The sequence below is a fragment of the Mirounga angustirostris genome, unplaced genomic scaffold (assembly GCF_029215605.1).
Source record: "Mirounga angustirostris isolate CCGP_5_RB_7025 unplaced genomic scaffold, mMirAng1.0.hap1 SCAF_12, whole genome shotgun sequence".
Lineage (NCBI taxonomy): Eukaryota > Metazoa > Chordata > Mammalia > Carnivora > Phocidae > Mirounga > Mirounga angustirostris.
Genome location: NW_026991720.1, coordinates 29,313,393 through 29,338,002, shown reverse-complemented (window position 1 = coordinate 29,338,002; position 24,610 = coordinate 29,313,393). Strand labels below are relative to the sequence as shown.

At 36.7% G+C, this 24,610-nt stretch overlaps 1 protein-coding gene across 6 annotated transcripts in view; it reads left to right on the top strand.

The window, feature by feature from the left end:
* CPED1 (cadherin like and PC-esterase domain containing 1) overlaps nucleotides 1-24,610 on the top strand; it is a 268,649-nt gene that overhangs the window by 77,470 nt on the left and 166,569 nt on the right. For 5 of the 6 annotated variants that reach the window (XR_010406406.1, XM_054505212.2, XM_045864342.2 and 2 more), the window contains 2 exons: nucleotides 20,479-20,611; nucleotides 21,941-22,109. Coding sequence is in view for 5 of the 6 variants with exons in the window: in XM_054505212.2 (XP_054361187.1) it covers nucleotides 20,479-20,611; nucleotides 21,941-22,109 (302 nt within the window). In the remaining variant the exon portion in view is untranslated. Of the gene's footprint in view, nucleotides 1-18,993; nucleotides 19,140-20,478; nucleotides 20,612-21,940; nucleotides 22,110-24,610 lie in introns of those variants that run through there. The other variant, XM_064575010.1, reaches the window with a different exon arrangement.

Sequence of the window (24,610 nt, the reverse complement as noted above, 5' to 3'; positions counted from 1 at the left end):
TAACAATGTTTTGTCTTAAAAATATATTCTTACATATAAATATACATATATATTTTTTAAAGATTTTATTTATTTATTTGTCAGAGAGAGAGCACAAGCAGGGGGGAGCTGCAGGCAGAGGGAGAGGGAGAAGCAGACTCCCCGCTGAACAGGGAGCCCGATGTGGGACTCGATCCCAGGAGCCTGGGATCATGAGCCGAAGGCAGACGCTTAACCAACTGAGCCACCCAGCCATCGCATTAACATACATATATTAATTCATTCAGTACTCACAATTTCTCCATAAAAGAGATACTATTATTTCTCTTTTACTCAAGTGTAGAGAAATTAGGTACATTTCCCAGGATCACACATCTAACAAGTGGTATATGCACATAGGCACTATGAGTCTGGATCCTGCTTTCTTAACGACCTCACTCTGCCCAGCTCCTCAGCGTGGTATTCAAGACCCCCAAGGGCTGAGGCAGTCTACACTCCTGCCAGGTCTCCCATTATTCCCTCAACCTAACTCTGCTCAAGCCAAGCTCCTCCTTCCACTGTCCTTTCAACAGCACACTTAACTGTCCTCTCCTCTTCCTGCCTTTACCCTAATGACCTCATTTGAACTTGATCAGCTCTTTTAAAGACCTTTTTTTCCAAATACAGTCACATTCCGAGGTACTGGGGCTTAGGACTTCAACATATGAATTTCGAGGGGACACAATTCAACTCATAACAGCCAGAGATGGGTGGAGGAGGCAAGGAGCTGTGATTGGCTGTTCACCAGATCCATATGCAGAGAGGAGAACAGATCCCCAAGGGAAGAAAGAGATATTGGACAGACAAAAACAACTTGATTGGTTATGATAAAGCCCATTGAATTCTTTAGGTAGAAAAAACCCATATCCCTGTCCCCCATGCAAATCATTTTGAAGTGAGAAAATAGTTATCTTCCTTCTCTTCAGCACCCAGAGCCAGATCCTGTCCATTGGGTACCCAAGTGCCCTTCTGCTGGCCTGTATGTGGCTTTGTCTTTCTGCACCCTGCTTAGTTCTAACTTCCTGCCTCAAAGCCCAGTTCTCACATCTTCTCAGGCCTTCTCTCTGCTCTCCAGAGACAACTGATTTAATAAATTAATTAGTGCTGCTATGCTCTCCTGTCTCAAATGTACTTTTTTCCCCCACAGGACATACTTCAACCCAAATGAATAATTCTATTTGTAAGAATTTTAGACACCATTGTAGACCAGTCAGAATCTCATGGAAACTCCCGAATCATGCAAATGGACAATCACCTACACAGTCTGACCTAACCATAAAATTTACCACTCTGCCTGTGAGACGTAAATCTCTAAGTTAACTAATTGCAGCCAAAATCAAGTGGAGGTTTTTAGAAACTGATAGCATAGCCTTGCTCCATTTCCTTGAACATGGGGAAAAAATATCTGCTGTTTAGTATATAGTTTGTTAGTTGGCACCTACAGAATTCTTCCTTCCACTTGGCATTTCTTAAAAAGTAAGAAACAAGCTTATCAGTGTGCCTAATAGTGCTTCATGCCTGGCCACTGGCAAGATTTAGGGGAAGGGCAGTGGTGGCCAGTGGCACTGGGATATGTGGATGAGGGTGAGCCTTAGGAGACTCACTTTGTCATCTTGTCTTTGGGAGGAGCTGGACCGAGATCACTGACCCAAAATTGTCCTTTGCTCTTTGTCACTCATGGCTTTACACTTTGCACATTTGGCATTAGGCCAGTTTGAAAGGGACAGCATATCCACTTTTCAGTAAACATTTGGCAGCTCGTTGACTTCTCTGAAGTTTTGCTAAAGACCAGCTAGCTGAGGAATCCCTCTACTCTTTGGTAGGGCAAGTTTGGTAAATCTTTACTGGTTTGCGACCTCTGTACTTCATGCCACCATGTAGGTGTCTCTATTTCACTTGGAGTTTGTTATCTTCTGCCAAATACTGTTACATACCAGAGACAACATTGCATAGCACACTTATAATATGTATAGTTTTGATTATTAATTCGGATTTTCAATGGATCATAAAGGAAGAGGTGGTAAGAGTGATAATCCCTTTTGTTGTCTAAATCTCTACGGCAGGCCCCTATTTACTTATTTTGATGATAAAATAGGCCACTAGCACTGCATCTAAACAATGCCAAAAAACTCATTAAGCTTTGAAGAACTTCAAACAATAAAACTGGGGGTTTTTTGCATTACATAATGAAAACTCAGTAAACTATATTTATACTTCATGGATTTGGTTGTTCTGTCATCCCAACCTGCATTTATTAATCAGTAGTTTTATATCTTGTTATGTATACACACATTCCATGACTTAGTATGTAGTCTGCTAAAATAAACTATACTATGTTTGTTGTCATTTTCAACAATTACATCACCCAAGCAGTGATTTTGATATTTTCCCCACCTCAGTTCTTCCTGAGCCACTGTATTTGTAACAAAAATATTAGTGGTGAATCTGAAGTCTTAATAAGATGCCTGAAAAATGTAACTTGCTTCAAAATAGATAAAAAAGTTCTTACAGAAGTAGCCAAACTCTTTATTTTTAAGCGATCAGGGGCTGAACTATTTGGGGATTACAGGAGCTGGATTAAGAAGGTTGCAGAAAAAAATCAGGTTCAAGGATTTAGCTGCTAAAATGGTGAAAATTCATTCTGACAGTTTCATACTTGATTTGTGAGTAAACTCAATAAGCAAAGGAGAACTATACTATAATTTTGATTCATTTATCTATACATTTTTAAATCTATCTAGGTAAGTGAATATAAATATAAATATGTTAACATATACATTTGATTTTTATATTAATTAAATCTATCAAGAAAGAGTGTGTGTGTTTGTGTGTATGTGTTTGGTGTTGGAGAATATAATGTGTGGAACTTCAAAATAATCTCTCTTCCAGTCTCCTTTTGGTGGTAGAAATAGATATTGAACAACAAAATTGCAAGTGTTATGAAAGAAAAGCATTGTTAGTAAGTTTGCTCTGCTCATATCTTTGTTCATTCATTTTCATGGAAGTCTAGAACCATGAGCTGACTTTTGATTTGCAAGATATCATCAACATTTGGAAATAAAAGCCAGTAAAGTGATGCATTAACTTTAATGCACACAGCTTCATAAAGGGTATGTTATAGAACACATTATTCATGGGAAGATGCTTCTTGTTTTGACCAGTCTCTTGAATTTCTCATTGTAACCATAATAATTAATAATACAATTTATTAGGACCAATATATTTTAACAAGCATTTAATGTCTTCCAATTTGACACATCCTGCTGAAAAATATATTGATAAAGACCTAAAATGAGAGTTGCAGCAAGCTACATACGAAGTCAAATACGTTTATTTTCCTAAGTAGAATCTTAAAAACCTTCATTTGGAGTTGAAGTTGTGATTGGAAAGGATACATATCTTGGCAGAACTATAATTGAGTGAATGGAGTAGTTTTGTAAGCTGTTTTACTCTTTGATGATGGGTTGGGTGTGCTTCTGTCTGGGAAAGAAGCATAGACTCTATTATATAGTAAACCCCATTCAAATACTCTGATTCATTACACCAGGAACTTTTGAGACCATTTTCTTTAAATTTCTCTTAGCACCATCTATTGGTAAAATAATGTAACTTTCTTTTCTTCTGAGTCATTTTAACTAACGACCTCATAGAGTCATAGCAACAGTACAACCCCAGTGTTAGTCATTTCACGAGAAAATATGTAGCGTATCAAAGGGTCAGCTTACCCCAAAGAAGACAAAAGTAGGTGATTCGTTTGCATCCACTGAGAGGGCCTTTTGAAGGCCCATTTTGCCTCACCCATTTCTGAGCATCTGTAAGAAAGCTTGTACTGGTAAGAATTCTAGCCTTCTACCGAGTGAAGGCAGAAGTCAGGAATCCTATGGTCCAAGTGTGAGAAGACCCGAATTCCAGTTCCACCCAACTGCTAACTATAGTTTGTGACTCTGGGAGAAGTACTTAGTCCATTTGTGCCTCTTTTCTAGGCGTGTGAAATAGGAACAATTATACTGACCATTCTATTCTCATAGATTTGTCATGAAAATGCCTTATAAAAGAATACATATTGTAAATCTATAAAAGTAATATGTAAGGCATTATTTCTATATCACTCAGGATGTCCATGAATTGACTTGGAAAGGAAAATTAAATGAGGCTTTCAATTTTCCACTTTGACATAAAAGTGTCACAATAACATATATTGTTCTTTTTGGACACATTCTGAGATGGAAAGAAGTAGGCAAGAATCACCTAGAGTGAGAGATTGAATATAGAAAGTCATCAGAAAATAAGTACTGAGTTTTGGTTTGTTTTGTAGATAATTATAGTAGGGCTTCTTGGTTTACGGCACAGAATTATTTTATATATAAATTACCCTAAAATAAGAACAGGAGGTAACATTAAATTTTTATTATATGTCAGACACTGTCAAGCACTTTACATTTTCTTATGTCTCCAGAACTATCTATGGGGCAGATACTGTCATAACTCCTTTAGATACAGAAATGGAAGTTCCAAGAACCTCTGGGAAACATAACTAGAAAGAAGCAGATCTATATCCAAAGTACTATATTATACCCCTTTTAATAAACTTGAGCCACTAAACTGTATTTTAAGCTTGTTTTATAATATGAGAAAATAAGAAAGGAGCTATTTAAGAAAGCTAATACCTGGGCCTAATGAGAAATTGAACTTGTTTACCCATTTTATGATGATAATGATTATTCTTTCATCAACCAAAATAACCCTTTTAATTTCTTATTTATCATAATATTCACACATAAGCAGATGTTATGTGAATTTGCACAAGCAAAATATTGTTTGTTTTGTTGTTTTAGTCTTTAAATAGGGAACTCAATAGCAGATGGAAATTGCCAGCCCTGGGTAGTGAGAAACTTGGGTCCTCGGCACTTACTGTCATTCCCTCTTGAGAGTCTTCTTGACGTTTCTTCTGTTACCTCTTTTCTGATGTGCCCACTCTAGGCTCTGCTCCCCAGACCATCTACAACCTTTCAAGGCAGAGTAAAAATTTACCACCATGAACCTCATACTGCAGCCCTATGCCTGGGGTTAGGGGTGATTTAAGTGTGGGCATAGCCACCAGGCTCAGGTCTAGGCCTTTGGGATTCTAGGAACCATCTTGGGCCACTTAGAAGGGCCAAGAATTAGTCCTGGCTTTTTGAAGGTGCTTTTCCGATCTTCATGGGAGGGTTTTTAGAATTCCCTTGATTGTGCAGCCAAACACCAATCTGGGGGTTGGATTAATAAACGTAAGTAGAATGAAATTATGTTTTGTGGGAAATATATGATTTCTGTGGAATTAATGGTTCTTGAATGTAGTTTTCAGAAAAAGTAATTGCTTTGACCTGATTGCACATCTGCTGTAGAATAGTGACTAGGTGCAGACTGAGCCAGACTGCATATGTGTGAATCCCATCCTGGGCACTTAATAGTCCAGTGTCCTTAGGCAAGTTTCTTACCTTTGTGCTTCAGTTTTCTGTCTGCCATGTAGGGACAATAATGGCTCTGTCTCCTAGGACTGGTTAAGAGGATAGGATGAGTTAATACATTTAAAGTACCAAGAACAATGCCTTGCACAGAATGAGCAACCCACAAATGTTAAGCATTATGATTGTTGCTTTAATAAGTATTTTCATAACTATTAGTTGATGATTACTAACTGCTACGTTTTTCTAGTTTGGTAAGATGTGGGTTTTTCAGAAAATGTGGGAATAAAACTAGGATCTTAAAATGTCACAAAAATATGTCTTTGCCTCCACTTATACTCACTATCTTCAGGCCCCTTCAATCTCAAAACCCGGCTGCCAATTACTTTTGCGTCATCTTTTTGTTCCTATCAGACCCCCATTCTTTTTTAATAGCAAATATATTTGTTGACCTCTGGTTGGTCTGGAAGGTAAATATCTCTAACTTACCTGTACACACAGTTTCAACAAGCCAGTATAAGGACCAGACTTTTGTATAAATGACAAATAAAAGGAAAGGCTTTATAATATAACAATATATAGTCTAATATGTAAATTTGAGGCACAATGACACCATAAAGTGTCATGAAATTGTCAAATCCTCCACTTATATTTTGAATCACCATAAATGTGACAGATAAAAATTCAGATTGGTGCAGTTGTATCAGAAGGACACTAAGATCCCAAGGGTCAAATCACTATTGGTGATGTGCCTTTCTAAAACGGCAAATAACTTGAGAAAGTCACAAACAAAACAAGTCTTCTCTTGCTTAACCACAGAATTGCACTCCTGCAAAATTCAGTGTATATTAAAACTGGCAAAATGCTTAGAGTTTATATATAAAATGGAGTCAAGCTCTAGGTTCAAATAATCACCATCAGGTGTTTTACCCACGTCAATGTCCAGAGAGACATTCAAAAGTGATGCAGGATGAGGGAGAATTTGTTGTTGTACACAGAGTGATGGTCAACATGATAACACTGTTGTATGTGCACTGGCAATAACAATGAGAATGGGTGCTTAGTTATTCAAACAGGTGCTGGACTTTAGGCCTAACCAGTGCCTTCCAAATAAACATATTCTTTATCCTACACAAAGCAGACATCTCACATTTATTAAATTATGACCTTTAATCCATTTCATCAAATTTCATTAAATGTTATCCATTAAATTTCAGTAGCATCCTTAATCATTGTGATGCCCTCCAATACCCTCTTTGTCTTCGAGGGTTTATCCTGTGTTCTCATGACTGCAGTCCTCTCATTCCTGGATACCAGGGCCACCATTTACTGCACTTCTGCTCTGCTGCTCTGTGTTCATCTGCTGCCAATGTACATCGCTGGTCATGCCCACCAAAGGTGCTGTCAGTGGTGCCCCATGTGGCAGAAGCTGCTGCCACTGTGCCTGCCATTGTCTGTGCTGAGGTGCTAAGCCCAGGGTCGGGGATACCAAGGTTCATGCTGTGCCTGCTTCTCTCATGGCTGCTGCTAAAACTGTTGGTGCCATGTCCCATTGTAACACTCACTGTTTCGCCAGTGGGCTGGAAGGCCCTTGGTATTCTCGGAAACCTGAGTAAGTCAAAACTCAATTGACTTAGTAGTAAAAAAATCAGTGGTTAAAATCCTTCTTTATAATTCTTTTTTTTTAATTGCATGTAACGTTATACTCTCAACCTCTCATGGATAATTGGAAAAAAATTTGCCTTAGTATTGTTTTTGCTCTGACTAAATCCTGCAGTGGAAGACAGGCTATGGTATATAGGAGCAGTGCCCAAGAAGTTGCCCTTCTCTTTCTTCTTTTTTTTTTTTTAAAGATTTTATTTATTTGACAGAGACAAAGCGAGAGAGGGAACACAAGCAGGGGGAGTGGCAGAGGGAGAAGCAGGCTTCCTGATGCGGGGCTGGATCCCAGGACTCTGGGATCATGACCTGAGCTGAAGGCAGATGCTTAACGACTGAGCCACCCAGGTGCCCTGCCCTTCTTTTTCTTGTCCTGTTATCCTTGGACTTATCTTGCCAGCTCCCTCTTTTCTTTTTAGTATAGATTCCTTACTATTAGGCTTCACCCACAGTTCTTTCAGTCAAGGCCAGGCATGGTAGACTCCTAGTTGAACACTGATTAGTTTCATACTAAAATTTTACTACAGTGGTAAATAATAACCAGGTAACAGTTTTGTCATCTCCCATTGACTATAGGGTTTAAAAGAGCAACAACAACAAAAGGAGGTGTCTTTTCTTTCTTTTACCAATTTTGGGGGCTGTGATGGTGGCTTTTAGCATTGTTGAGTTCTAACAATGTCACAACTGGACCTGAAATATTTCTCTTGAGCAGAGTATGGAAATAGACATGTATTTATCCCTCAACTATAAAGTCATAACTATTTATGCCCTTGTGTTCCAGATATTGCAGAAGCAGAAAGTTTACCTTGAATCTAAATACAGAATTGAGAAGAAAAGAGGAAAGATTACATGGTTAAGTAAACTGGTCTTTGGCCTAATTTATCTTTTTCAGTTCAGTATTTTGTAATGTTTCTGTTTCTAGATTCCTTCTCTCTCAGTCCCGGGTAGTAGGGCAGTCAACAGCCAATTTTAGAAGAACTGGTGTCATTTAAGGGAAAGAACTTTAAACTATATTCATAGCAGGCTATAAAAAGCAAAGATACCACCCACAACATGATATTTAAAATTTTCCAGTTACGTGATTTATTGGTAAATCTACACATGTGTTGTGCCGAAAGCAAAATGAGCAATATACCAGATGTACTCTGAGTTTTTAATTAAGACTAATTTTACCTATAGTACAAGTTTTAATAGGATATTTTCCTGTTTACAAGATATGGAAACAACATTTTATGCCATTTGTGAGTGAAAGTCCTTATTATATAGAATATGGCTCATAGGGAATAGCAAAACTGAAAAGCAACCAAAAAACCTAGAGTCTTACGTCAATCGTAAAAATTTCTAGTCAGAAACATGTGCTCTAATGTCAACTCAAGCTCCCAGAAATAATGGATACTGTGAATATTTTAAATGACTTGGCAAATAAAAGCCAGATTTGGGGAACTGAAGAAAACGTTGAGTCAGGAGCAAAATTCTCTGAGGAATCAGGGGTAGTGGCAAGTTGGAGACTAGGTGAGTAGTTTTGAAACATTTTGCTGAAAACCTGAACTGCAAATCATTTGATGGTTAATGGTAGCCAGGAACTTTTGTCATTTTTCACTAGGTTCATGAAATTGAATGAACAACTCTTGATTCAACTTTTCTCCTATTGGAAATTTCGTGTATTTTTCTCTAAATCTGATTTTGCTGGGCTGCCAGTGGCCTCCCTTCCCTCACAGTAGAGCGCCCCAGCAGCCATCTTGGGTAAAGGAGCCTGACGTCAGGCAAAGGGGACTGAGTCACTAATAGCAGGGACCTAGGTAAAAATGGCCCTTTTGATAGAATGTTGAGCATTAAGTTGAGTTAAGCAAACAAACAAAAAAAAACATTCCCTCTGAATGTTTTAGGGCTGACTCCAAAAGCCTTGTGGGGTAGTTTAGGTTTTTTAAGTTTTCTCTTTTTGTTTTGAGGAAAGGAGAGGTGGGTACAAAATGATAGTAAGGGGGGAAATTAGCTTTATTCAACACACAATGAAATTTCTGCCAAATTCTACTTTTATAACTCTCATTTCTCACTGGGCAACCCCCTCTAGCTCACTAAAACACCACCTGTACAACCTCTCTCCTAATTGGTTTCTATGTCCACTCTCTTCTCTCTAATTCATTTATATAAATTTAAAAAATAAATTTATTTCTTTCCATTACTCCAAACAACATAACAAAGACATGGTTCCCACATAAGTATGTATCATTCTTTCATAGATCGGAAAGGAAGAGGGGAATACCTGTGCTCTGATAATTTTTTCAGTTAGCCAATGTTTTCCCTGTTTGACTTAAAGCTAGCTTGAATTTTTTCCACTACTTAACCATCCAAGTTTTTTTTTGTTTTATTGAAAGATTTTGCTTTTAAGTAATCTTTACACCTCGAACCCACAACCCTGAGATCAAGAGTCACATGCTCCACTAACTGAACTAGCCAGGCACCCCAACAACCCAGGTTTTTAAATTCAGCTTCCATTGAATCAAACTATAGCTGAGAGTTGGATTTGTTAACTCATGACTTTGAACCCTTGACTGTTGCCAGAGCTCACAGGATTTTTTAAAGCAACAACTACACATTTTTAATTTATTGAAAATGACTGGACGTTATTGGGTGCCACACAGTCATTTTCCCTAAGGCATTCAATGTGTTTGGTAAGAAAAAAACAAGATATAAATGACTTGTTATCCACCATCCACCTATTTTAAGGCATCTAAGTGGCAGTTTAGAACTGGATGTTCAGTCTGGGATTGCTATTCAGGGACTGCAGACAAGTGAGGTTAATTGAGATAAAATGCTGATGTCAGAACTAAAGCTGAGTTAGATTGTATTAAATCTCTGAAAAATAATTCATATATGTAGTTATATATATAAATTAAATATATATAAGTTATATAATTTATATAGATATACATGCATATATATACCCACATGCACATATATACTGAAAGCAACTTGGCAATACAAAAGATAAGAGATGTTTAAAGAAAATATGAAGAATACCTTTGGGGCACCTGAGTGGCTATGTTAGTTAAGCATCCAACTCTTGATCTCTGCTCAGGTCTCAATCTCGGAGTTGTGAGTTCAAGCGCCGCACTGGGATCCATGCTGGGCGTGGAGCCTACTTAAAAAAAAAAGGGGGGGAAGCAGAATATCCTTATAGAAAATAGTCATTTGAATTTAATGTCCTGACCTAAGTTCTACAGGGAGAAAAGACAGCTTAACTTCAGAGTTTAAAATCTAGACAAGAATAGGAAAAGAAAAACTCAAAATTTGAATCACTTAATTAACATTTTTAAAGACCAAAAATTATTCAACACTTCAGATGTGAAAGCTCCTCCCCTTTTGGCTCAATTAATTGGTTAATTCTTTAGTCATTTACAAGATATAAAATAGGTCAAATGTACCTGGCTAATGATCGTCTTACCTAGCTAAGGTTGAAAACTGAGACACCATTTCAGAAATTCTTATCAGGTTCTGCCTGGCTTCTGACACTTGCCCTTTGTGTCCTCATCTATATTAGGAGTGGACTCTTGTATTATGATGCCGCTCAGCCAAGCCTGACCTCCACAGACTCCAATTATATCACCGGTCAGTTGGAGAGGGGAAAGAACTTGAGGATAAAATGGTTCCATAAAAATATGTTTGCTCAGTGTCCTAACCAAAAATCTTCTCTGACATATTTCCATGTTACTGACCTATTTCTGGCATTTGGATCTCTGGCTCTCATTAAATTTCACTTCAGCAACTGGCTGTAGTCTCTGTGTATTCTATATTCTTATCTCAATCATGGAGTCAGATATTATGAAAATATTGATATTCTAAATATGTACTTGGTTCACATTTAATACATTTACTTATAAATAGTATAGAAGTGGAAAAGCAGATTGACAATAATGTCATGCACATTTTATTATACCAAAAACATAGAGTAAAAATGGAAGATTGAGTTGGTCTGTGAAGTTGCCATTGAAGGAGAAATAGGTTAATGCTTGGTTTCATTTAAAATAGGGGCAATGACCCCCAGTGTTTGTGTCTTACATTTAAATTAGGATTGACTTCAATATACTTAAAAAGAATTTGGAATCACAAATTTTTAGTAAGTCATTAATTATTCTGATGTAAATTATATCAATAATATTTCATGGTTTACTCCAGAAAATGTTCCTGAGAAAAAAAGTTTAATATTAATAAAGTGATTAACTTCTTTTCACAATGGGTGGGTTTAGACAGCTATTCTATTATCATATTTGTTGCACTCTATTAATATTTGTTGGAGGTTGTGTTTCAAATTGTTATTAATGATGCTCATTAATTTATACTGAATTATTCATCTTTGGTCTTGCTGAACTAGTCAAGCATTTTTTTCCCTTTCTTTTTCCTTGGAAAATTCATGCAGAAAAATATCAAGGCAAAATTAAGCTGCCATAAAGTAATAAAACAATCTTTCATGCTGTTTGATCATTGCAGTGAAATCATAGGGGCAAGAAAATTGAAGTAGTAGCCTAGACATAGCTTTGATTACCAAGGAAAATGAACAGAATTCAAGGTTCTTATGTTGTCATGGTCAAAACATAGAGCAGTCCATGGGGAAAATTGTTTTTGTACAATTGCATGACTTTGACACTTCCACTGAAAAAAGAACAGAAAGGAGAACATTTATGGCTTGCATTTACTGAGTGCTCAACAAGCATTTGATTGATTGATTGGTTAGCTGGTGGAAACTCTATACAATGACTACTTCTTTCAAGCACATTGGTGTGTCATTGATCTGGTAATTTTTATGGGTCAGATTTTATCTCCGTTTACATCAGGACATGGACTGCAACTTATTTCTTACAACACAAAATGGAAGTTATTCTTTTCCCCCCACAATTACTATACTGAAATACTATGATATTTGTATTTGTGGTTCGATGCACCCTTATATGGTAACATAAGAAAGATATTCTGAAACTATAGAGAATAGACTATTGGTGTCAAATCCACCTAGGTAGTAACACAATAATGTGGAATTTTGAGTGGTTTGGCTTAAGGTTAGAATTATGTATTAATAATACCACTTGCATAAAATGAAAATAAAAATGTATTAAGGAATTGATGTGTTTGGAACACATATATCCTCATATTATACCATTTAAATTCAAGTGTAGGTCTGAAATAGTCTAGGGTCTTTTGTCTATGGGTCATAAATTTTGTCTATGGTCATAAATAAACAGTTCTGTTGACTAAGAGTTGGTTGTGTTGGTTGTTTGTGAAAAAGTCTCTTCCTGAACAAAACAGAGAGGAATAGATTTAAATATTGTAAAACTGGGTCAGTCCTAGGCTTACCCCATCCACAGAAACCTAGCCTTAACACAGAACTCCTTTAAATACGTGAAACAACAGGAAATGAACTGCTTTGCTGGGAGATCGCAATGCTAAATTTGAGGAAAGTCACTAAAACCAGTGTGTTTTTACAAGCTACTTCAAATAATATTGCTCTGTTTTATTTTGGTCTACACATCTGTGCTTATCACATATTTCCTGCTTTGTTCTTAAGTGACTAATGGCAAATGTCACATGTTTAAGAATCACATAAAAGAGGATTTAATAGATTAGCCTTTCTCTGATAGCAGTGATGAGAAACCCTTAGTGTTGAATAAATTCAAAAGGAATAACATTTAAGTTACACTTTGTGAAGTTTCTAGTTATAAACAGATTTCCTAGATTATAGAAAAGTATTATAGTAAACTACTACAGTGGTAGCTATTTAACATTTTTTGAGCATTTGATATATGCCAAGGGCCGTGCAAAGTCCTTTAAAGAAAATTTTATATTTAATTCTGTCAGCATACATATGAGGTATGTTCTTATTATTACTACTGTTATAATTCTCATTTTCTAGATAAAGACACGGAGCTTAGAAAAGTTAAGGAATTTGTTCATGGTCATACTTATGAATAGGAATCCATTAATAGACAAGAATTAGGATTTTTTAAATAAATGTTTTTTGGAATAATATTTGTAAAATATTGTTGAAAAAAAAAGGTATTGGATAGCAACTATATTGTAACATCCTGGAGAAATCAGAACATGCATCTTTATTGGGTTCATCCATGTCTTCCCAAGGCACAGGTTCAGTTTGCCTGGGGAAACAAATGCAGCCTTGGTCCCCAAATCCATCTCTTATATGATGTCCCTGTAAGGGCAGCCTTCCTCTTGGCTGTCTACTGGTGACCTTCTCTTCCATGGTTTTCTATGCTTGCTGTGGGTTCCAGGGGGCTCTGCTGATATTAGACCTCTTGGCCTTTGATAGTTCCTCTCGGGGTATCTATCATTGCTTCCTCCCTGGAGCCTTCCCTGTGTTGTTGAAGGGTCCCGATGGGGTCAAAACACATCCTGCTACTCTAACAAATACCTCATTGAAGTGGACAGAGAAAAACCAATTCCTGTCCATGTTATGCTAATTGCCTAGGTCAAGAACAAAAGGTTATGCTCTACAACTCTAGTAAAACTGCTCAGCAATTGGCTTGCTCATTCTTTTCATTTCAGCCCCTTTTTCTATGGCCAGTGCACTTATCTCTAGTTATTTGGTTAAGAAGACATTAGCATTCACTTATTAAACAGAATTGACCTCCTATGTTAAGTGCTGGCCTAAGTGTGTTTGGCACTTCATACACAATGGAAAGAAAAACCCAGAATTCCTGACTTCATAGAGCTCCTGGTCCAGTAAACTAATTCCCTTTGAAGTACTTAATACTTACAACAATCCCTCCTCTCTAACTGCAAATGAGTGATCAAGTTGGTGAAACTGAATGTACCTGGTGGTGTGTTTCCTCCCCATTTTGCACAGGGTTCAAGAAGTGAAAGGGTCATTGATATTCCCCAAATACTTTCTCACCAGGTGGGAGCTCAAAGGGATCCAGATACAGTGTCTCCTATGTGGTTTATTGGGCCTCACACAAAGAAAATGGCAACTGGTTGACCTTGTGGAGCACTCGGAATTGCTGAAATATACCTGAATTCACAGAGGGACCATATTCCAGGGCTGGCCCTTGGACTCTTGCGACTTATCTATTCCATTAGGTCATATACAGCATATATTAAAAATCACAACTTTTCACCTGGGATCACAGGAATTTAGAATTATAAATGACCTCAGAAATCATCTAGTTGTTCGTTTAGTAAATATTTGTTTAGTACCCACTGTGCTTTCTGCTGTCTTTTTCATCATCAAGCAAAGAAGGAAACAGATTCAGAGGTGAGGATATTTGTTCTTTTTTAGGAATTGGCAGAACCTGGGCTATGCTTCTATTGTTTTCAAAGCATATACTAAATACTTATTGAATGGTTTCAAGTTTGTCCCTCATATTAGGGTTTTCCATGGAAACAGAAAATAAGATCTATCTATCTTTCTATTATTATATCTTCATTGAGAGAGAAGGAGAGAAAGAGACTCATTGTAATGTATTGGCTCATGTGATTCTGGAAGTTGAGAAGTCCCATTATCTGCCATTCTGCAACCTGGAGACTAAGGAAAGCTGGTAATGTAGAGAGCCATTCATTAGATTCCAGCCCAAATCTGAAGGCCTGAGAACCAAGTGTACTAAGGGTAGGAGAAGATTGATGTCACAGCCAATTAATCAGCCAGAGAACAAATTCACCCTTCCTCTGCCCTTTTGTTCTGTTCAGGGGCTCAACAGATTGGTTGATGCCCAACCACATCTGGGAGAGCTCTCTGCTTTACTCATTCTACCAGTTCAAATGCTGATCTCCTCCAAACATACCCTCATAAACACACCCATAATGTTTAAGCAGTTATCTGGGTATCCCTTGGCCCAGTCAAGTTGACACATAAATTTAACCAATTCACCCTTTCGTCATTCCTACCCACAGAATTCTAGCCACTGGAACCTTCTTTCATAGGTGGTATGTTTATGGACTCTTTTGCATCACAGTTTAGAAAGAGAAACATTATGAATTGCTGATATTTGATCAATATTCAGCCATTTTTTACCTAACAAAAGGCAATTTCATATGATTCATCTTAAGCCATGGCCTACTGCCATATACAAATGCTCTTATTAGAGATCAAAGCTAATATTTCTTTCTTACTAACTCTTCCCCTATGTGCATGCACCTGCACACATTCTCATACACACATATGATTGTTTCTCCGGGACATGTGGCTAGTAAGAAGAAAACTAGGGCAAAAATTTCTATTCACCAAATACAGGGTTTGCTCTGGATATTCTTCATTTGCTCCTTCACTCTAGACTGACCCTTCCCCAGGAAGCTGTCCACCACACACTGCATCAATGGGGCTCCCTTGTCCTCTGACTTCCAGCAGGAGATCAGAGTTCAGGAGGAGGGAACTTTGGGATATTTATTCCCTACCTGCTTCCTGGCCAGACCTGGCTTAGTAGTGCCAGTGTTCTTCTATCTGTGGCCATAGCTCATGCTCAGCGTCCTCTCCCATAGCTATTGTGACCATAGGTCATGCTCAGTGTTCTCTCCCACAGCTATGCCCTTTGCTTGGTTCTATAATCCCCGCCCTCCTGGGCTAGGGGTGGCAAGAGCGTCCATTTTGTCAACCCTGGGAGCTTCACTATCTATTGTTTTCCCTTAATGCTACCCTCTTTAACAGTCCCCTTCTGTAATAGTTTCTTGGTTAATAGTCTCTTCACCTATGATTTTGACTTGCCATCCATTCATTTTCTCCCGGGGCCCTAACTCAGTTTTTTTCCTGGCTATGACTTTAGTTTGTGCATATATTAATTTATATTTGTTATGTATGTAAGTTCTGTGGGTATGTTTGCATAGCTATACCTGTGGGCTAAGGACTAAGACTTGTAAATGTCTTTGGGTAAAAAGAACAATTAATATACCCACAAATGGTACTTATTTATACTTCTAATCTCAAAACTAACTGTTAATTATTAAGTAAGACCTTTTATCTTCACTGGAAGTTTTAAAATGAGAAAATAGTGGCTAAGTGTAGTTTCCTAATATGAAATGCAAGACAATATTCAAACATTTATGAAATATAATTACATTTTCCACTTTTACTTTCCTATTAATTATTAGCTCTGGGCAAAACATTAAATCAAAAATATAGTATAAATTTGCCTGCTAATCATTGCTTGTTTTCCAGTGTATAGTCTTTGCCTATAATGTATATAATTACATGCCATATAAAAGGGAAAAAAATAAAATATTTTGAATACATTGGTATACCATTTTGTTTTCCAAGTACACATTGACTTAATCCCTACCCGCCCCCCCCCCCAAACTAGCTCATTGCTAGAACAAACACTTACTGAACACTTTTTATGCATCAGCATTGTATTCAGTGATGTGGGACAATCAGGAAATTCATGGGAAATCATATTCTGGATTCTAGAAGACTCCTTGACATTGTCACACATCCATTAAGCATTGGTTAGTAAGAATCAAAATGAAAACCCAGGTCTTGTGGTTCTGGTTTAATCTTTCTTTTCTTAAAACTGCACGATACTCAGTGGGTACTGGGTCCCTGGCCAACCAAATGTTAGAAGGCAGGAGAAGAGCAGTCTTCAGGCATCCTTTAAAAATTGTTCATTTTTTCTCTGGGTAAGTGGTAAAGTTACAGGCTTCATAGCTCTTTAAAATAAGCTAAGGGTAGTTGATAAATAAAAACACATAGATATTTCACATCTGTAGCTGCCTATTCATTCAGTCCTCATACTGTGGGGTAGAAAAACCCTAAATACACATGCTAGGCCCTCCATATTTAATTGCTTTCTGAAAATATTTAACAAATACGTCTTAATGAATTACAAGGTCATTTAAAAGACTGTATCATAGGCACTCATCTCCCAAATTTCCCCAAAAAACAGAAGCTTGTTTTGGCATTGCTTATAGAAGATCTCTAGGTTCATGTGTGTGTTGGGTGGTCTAGGGAGAAGAGGGGAATGGAATATTAAAACAAGTGAATTGGACTGGTTTGTTGAGAGAGCCTTTGATAGAAAAGCCAAATGAAAGATGAAAGGAATAGTGACTACTGACAATTCTTTGACTCTGTTAAGTGAGAACATAGGGTATTTAAGATTTCCACAATTATTTATCATAGTTCCATAAAATATAGTTGCAGCTTTTACAAGGATTAATGGAGCTTATTTCTTTAATGATTTTTTTAAAATTTATTCATTTGAGAGAGAGAGAGAGAAAGGCAGAGAGCACTAGCAGAGGGGAGAGGCAGAGGGAGAAGCAAACTCCCCCTGAGCCAGGAACCCGATGTGGGACTCGATCCCAGGACCCAGAGATCAAGACCTGAGCCAAAGGCAGATGATTAACCATCTGAGCCATGCAGGTGTCCCTTAATGGAGCTCATTTTTAATTTTTGGCTGTAATCAAGGGAAATGGGAATAATTTTAGATGTTAGGGAACATCTAATTAGAGGGGCTTTTTGTTGGTTTTTGGGGGGTTAGAATCATTAAGAGTAACCTCAAACCTGGAATAAGATAATGGAAAGCCATATATATATATATACACACACCTATAGATCCTATATCTATATATATATGTGTGTGTATATATATCACAAAGGGTAAAAATTACTTTAATCAATATTACATTCCATTGTTCAACCACAGTTTGAAGGGCTGATGTGGAATGCTGACATATTCTTGACAATTCTTATATTGGATTCCTTGTGCTCTGTGTTATAGGCTCTTCCACTTGAACTAAGGCCAAAAAAAAGTGACATAAAATTGTTTATTCTTTGACATATTTGCTGACTACTACTTCCTGAAAATCATTGAGCTACTACCTTGGTGAAACACTTAATAGGGGTAGCTTCTCAAAGTCAGCTCTGCTTGGGCTTCAGATCAATGCTGTGCTTCCTGGCAGTAAGGATAAAAAGGAAATCAGAGTAAATTACACTGTTCTCGTATTATACAAAAGAAGGCCACAAATTAGCTCTTCCAGAGAGACAAAATCTTTCCTAGTAATAAATCCTAAAAAATGTCTACTTAGTAAAAAAAAGAGAACGTATTTTCTGACTGTAAATTTAAAGGAGTATATAAACATTTCAACTCTTCTTAAGTTGTGATTCCCAAGAAAAGAAATTACCTTAATGACTCTTCATTTGTCATCTCCAGAAACAAGCAATTTGAGTATTTCTTTTATTATGATGTATTAGAACTTCATTAATAAGGAAGCCTTACAAGTAGGCTATCATTTTTTGAGAAAGATCACACTGTTAAATAATGAGATATGGGAATACATTGAACAGCTTGACTTCTGCTGACTTTTACTTAAGAGTGTGAAGTGTTTTAAATTAGACTATGTTAGTATTGATGAAACGTGCACAAGGGGGAAAAATAATTTAAAGGCTTTGTTCCATCTTGAGAGCTAGATAAATTGTATAATTTAAAAATAAATCACTGTGACCTGACGGCAAGGAAAAACAACTCTCGTGTGCTGTCAGAGGGAGTGGAAATTGGGGCAACCTTTTGGAAGCCAATTCAGTAATACCTATCATTTTTACATTGCATTTATTCGTTGATCTGGTAATTACACATACAGACTAGACTTTGACCCTAAATAAACTTGTAAAAGTACACCCAAATAGATTTAGAAGAGCATTCATTGTGCAGTATTTTTGAAATAACAAAAGGAAAAATTACAAATGTAATCTGAATACACAACAATAAGAGAATGATTAAATCAAAGGTATATCCATTTAACGGCACACCCTAAGCCATTAAGAAGTATAATGTAATTCTTTTTTTTTTTCAAAGATTTTTTATTTATTTGACAGAGAGATAGCGAGAGAGGGAACACAAGCAGGGGGAGTGGCAGAGGGAGAAGCAGGCTCCCTGCTGAGGAAGGAGCCTGATGTCCTCTGGATCCCAGGACCCTGGGATCATGACCTGAGCCAAAGGCATACGCTTAACAACTGAGCCACCCAGGCGCCCCAAGAAGTATAATGTAATTCTGTGTGTGCTCAAATGGAAAGGATTCCAGGATGGATTGGTAGGTAAACATGCCAGACATAGACCATTATACAGCAATCCCCCCTTATCTGCAGGGGATGCGTTCCAGGACCCCCAGTGCTTGCCTGAAACCTCAGATAGTACCGAACCCAAATGTACTGTTTTTTCTTATACATGCACACCTAAGATACAGTTTATTTTATAAATTAGGCACAGTAACAGATTAACAACAATAATAATAAAATAGAACAATTATAACTGGACTGTAATAAGGGTTATGTGAATGTGGTCTCACTCTCTGGAAATATGTTAGTGTGTTGCACTCATCCTTCTTGTGATGACTGAGATGATAACATGCCTAGATGATGAGAGAAAGGTGAAGGACACAGGCACTGTGACGTAGCATTAGGCTACTGCTGACCTGATGGTACGTCAGGAGGATCATTTGCTTCTTGACTGGGGGTTAACCACAGGTAACTGAAACTGAGGAAAGCAACACTATAGATAAAGGGGACTACTGTAATGTCTCTTTTGGATAGTTTAAAAAGCAGAAGTGTCTGCATATATAAGTTACATGGATGTGTTGATATTTCTATCAATTTGCATATTGAAGAACCATATGCATCTTACCCATTGTGCACTGATTTAGACTTCAAAAGCGAATATGTAGGCATTGGCTTTGGCAGAGAGAGGTCCCAGATAGGGGTGGATTGCTGGATGCTTCTTTTTTTTTTTTTTCCAATTTGATAACGTTCCATACAATTTGAATTTTTTTAACCATGTACCTTCAATACATTTATTTTTTAAAAAAATATCAGTGAGCATTCTGAGTAAATCATTACTGTTGGTCTTCACTTTTATATACTTTAAAAACTATTAAATACTATTTTACAAAATAATAAAGCATTGTGGTCGAGTTTACCAAGATCATGAAGCATGAGAGAGGCTCTAGCACATGAAGGACTGTGCTATTGTCAGGAAATCAATTCAAGTTGTCCATGTAATATTCTCATCACAAGCAAAAGTCAGCTCCTGCAGCCATCTTCCCCATATTAGGAGTACATCTCTTATGTGTCTGGAGGGTAGATCTGCCTGGTGCAGGACAGTTGGAGACATCATTTCTAGCTCTCTTTCTGAGCAAGAAGAGTTGAAATCAGTTACTATAATTGTTTTCCTAGTCTATTGTGAGAATAAACTGCAAAACAAATGCCTTTATAAACATGCGTTATTGAATGGATCTAACTTTGATTCAGAATGGAGAAAAAATGGGTTGCCTATTTCCCATACATCATGTAGTTGAACACAGCAAACACTACTTTGGAGCAATTTCAAAAAGAAACAATAGAATGACTGGTTTTTGCTCTTCTGAATTTTTTCAGAATTGCGACTTCTGGTAAGCCCCTCTGTGTGTCTGGATCAGAGCATACAGTTAAAGCTGAGCACTTCGAGTCACCTTTTAAAAACAGTGAAGCCACATATGTGGAAACCATGGGACTGGCGACGTGAACAGCTGTAAGCTAATCATTTTGAATTGTTATATCCAGCATGCATTCTTGGAAACAGCTAACAAGAGAAAACCCCTGAAGATATCCAGGGGGTATTACATGTTTGAATTACTAGGTTCTGTTACATAAAATTTCAGCTATCTCTTCTTAATAAAGAATGCCGTCATTGATTTTTTTCTAGACTAATTCAAACCTCTCTTGCCAGAGAATAAACATTTGGGTAAATAGGACTCTTATCTAGGAAGTTACATTAACGGAAATAGAATTTGAAACCTTGACAGTGTGAAACTATAAAATTTTAACTTCCATTTTATACTCAAATGACATTGCCCTAGTCTATGAGTATGGCTGAATGAATTCTTTTTCTGGTTAATATTTTTTTTATGGCTCCTAGGATCTAAGAAAGCAACTGCAGGGTACCAAATTATTTAAGTTACCTCCAGGGAAATGATTTTGTAACGTAGATAAATTATAGTGAAAAATTAAAAGATTTTCATTATCTTATCCAAGAGACAAAAATAGTTTACTTCATCTAATTTTATAATTATTCAGTAGATTTCTACAGTTAATAGTATTTATTGAAGAATCATATGCATCTCCTGCTTACCTAGACTTCAAAAGTTGAAATAGCTCAATCTTTTCATTGATCAGACTTAGATATTTGAAGCAGAAATGTCGTGCAGAAAGCAAATAATTAAACATTTTGGGGTCTTTTATGATTAAAGCATACTTGTTTCATCACAAAATATTAATGTTAATTTTCCCTTGTAAACTGAAGTGTTATCTTCATAATTTAGCCCTTAAATTAACCCATAATTATCTGTGATGACAGTTATTGGGTAGAATCAGACTAGTAGATTGGGAATATATTTTGGCATATTTTTGGTGACCTGTCCACTATTGAAAAGTAGAATATCTTTTCTTGTCAAGGAGAAGATAAAGCAAAGGCAGGCCAGAGCAGGATGGGGAAAATGTCTTCACTATTCCCTAAACTGTAATTTGCATCACTTTTGTTGTAATGGTACAGACATGACTAATTTACACTTTTTAAACCTTTAAACCTTATTTTAGGCACTATTTCCCTATCTTTCTTTCTCTTAAAAATTTTTTAATTAAGTCTACCGGAGTGGAGAACTCTTGTCAATTTAATCCCCTCTCTCTGTGCCTGCATATCCCTTGGCAGCGATGCTGACAAGCAGTGAAATTGTTTAAGGAAACCCACACATTGAAAGCTGGGGTCCAACAAAGGAAGAATGAGTGCACAAAGCTTCGACGTAATGTACAAATGACGTACCCTAAGTTATGGAGCATTAACTATGCTGGCTTATTTTTTTAGGAATCAAACAACAGTCCTTGCTCGACATGAAACAATCTTCAGAGCTGAAGAACTATCTGTGATTCTTAAAGCATATGTGTTGGTGACATCCTTAAGACCTTTGCGTGCATTCATTCATTCAAATGGCACAGTTTGGAATCCACCAAAGAAAAAACGCTTCACTATCAAGGTAAAATTTCCACCGAAGCTGTTGTTTCCCTCAAAGTATGTTAAAGATAGGTAAAGTGAGTTGAGCTGCCTTTCTCTGACCTTTATGATTATCAAATCCCATTGAACAAAGATTGCCTCATTTTATTGCTGCAAGTAGAGATTTTCATTTAATAGGTATAGGTTCAAAAAGGAACTGGAAACAGCTTAATTCACTAGGGATCACAAAAGCTGCATCTTGTTTTCTCAATTCATCATTTTAGTTCAATTCTTTGACCCATTATAAAGCTAATCCTCAGATGTGTTGTTTTCTTGACTTTCCACTTATTCAAGAAAAATATAATCATTGCAACAAATGAAAATAAAATTTTTCCCTTATGTTTTTTCTTCATTCTTAGGAAGCAAAATGACTATTTTATTACAGTAATCAATATGGAATATTTGCTGAGTGAATAACAAAGCTCTCAAGTGTGCCTAAGCTAGAAAGCCCTGACATGAAGCATGATGAGAAAGTTTTCTGGAAAAACTTAGTAACAAGCACAAAAAATTTAGTTATAAAAGGTAACTCAGGTCACCTCAGTTGAAAATAAGGTCTAGTAACAACACAATGGGTAAATTTTAAGAAGTTTCCAATTCTATTTTATTTTTTTTAAAGATTTTATTTATTTATTTGAGAGAGAGAGCGAGAGAGAAAGAGCACAAGTGGGGGAAGAGGGAGAGGAAGAACAGGGAGCCTGACATGGGCTCGATCCCAGGACCCTGAGATAATGACCTGAGCTGAAGACAGATGCTTAAATGACTGAACCACCCAGGTCACCCCAAGAAGTTTTCAATTTTAGAGAAATAATTGTTCAGAGGACAGGTAAGAGGAAATAGGAAGAAACTAAAAGAACACACAAATATCTTATCCTGTATGTTCTTTCAGTTTCTTCCCATTTTCTCATATCTGTCCTCTGAACAATTATTTCTCTAAAATCAAAAATTTCTTCAAAGAACAAATACTACATGATCCCACTTATTTGAGAATCTAAAATTGTCAAACTCACAGAAGCAGAGAATAGAATGATAGTTACCAGGGGCTGGGGGAAAGGGGAAATGAGAACAGATTGGTCAACTGGTACAAAGTTTCACTTATGCAAGATGAGTATGTCCTAGAGTTTTATGGACAGCATAGTGCCTACAGTTAATGATACTAAGATTTTCTAAGAGAATAGAACTTAATGTTAAGTGTCCGTGTCACTAAATAATACATACATACATACATACATATATGAAGGGTAAAATGTAGAAGGAATAGATGTGATTATGGCTTGATGGTGGCAATGGTTTCATAGGTGTATTTATCTCCAAATTCATCAAATTGTATGTGGTAAATATGTACAACTTTTTGTATTTCAATCATAATAAAGTTTAAAAAAAAAAGAATGTACAAGTGCCTTTCATAATTTCAAGAGATTCAGAAGTGACTGAGCCTGATGTTTTTCAGAATTTATCTTATATAAACTACATTGTAAATTCTGGAAAATCTTCCAGTAGTGAAAAATCTTTAAATGGCCCATTAAATATAGTCAATTGAAAAAAAGATCAGAGTGATAAAAGATACAGATGCTATATTCCTTAGTATAGTATATGACTGACATTTTAAGGAAATACTATTGATGACTTAAGTCTTTTTTTTTTTTTTTAAAGATTTCATTTATTTATTTATTTGAGAGAGAGAGAGAAACAGCATGAGAGGGGATAGGGTCAGAGGGAGAAGCAGGCTCCCCAACGAGCTGGGAGCCCGATGCGGGACTTGATCCCAGCACTCTGGGATCATGACCTGAGCCGAAGGCAGTCGCTTAACCAACTGAGCCACCCAGGCGCCCGAGATGACTTAAGTCTTAAGGGCACTTTATTTTAAGGACAGCCATCTTAACTATATCAATGTAGGTGGTTTTTAGTTAATTATGAAAAGGTAGAATCAAATTTGGTTTGTCTTTCATGTTATCTCCCACTAGTCTTTACAGTGGTTGTTTATATTTCCCTAAGTAGCTTTCATCATTTTCAGATTTCCCTTTCTATTAGGTTGAATTATATGAAACCGCTGATATTTGGCCAGTTTTGACCTTCAAACATCTTGCAATTTCATATGATGCAACCTAATATTTGGAACTCAGGTACAGAGAGAGAAAATGAATCATATTCCTCAATTCATGTCACATTCAGGCACTCAACAAATGTTTACTCAGCACAGTCCAAAATCCCCATTCTTATAGAATTGCAACAACAGTCTGTGCAAGACTCCCACATCTATTTATGCAATCCATTTTATCCCCATTCCCCATTCAATTCCTTTGCTTCTCAAAAGACCATCATTATAATGATTTAATGCATATCTTTTCATTTAGATGATAGTAAAATATGCAGTTTTGTTTTGTTATGTCTACATGTGCTTTTAATTTATGTAAATTGTATTGTGTTAGAGATTTTTTTTCTTTTACTGTTTTTATGTGCAGCACTAAATATTTTCAAGAAGGAAAC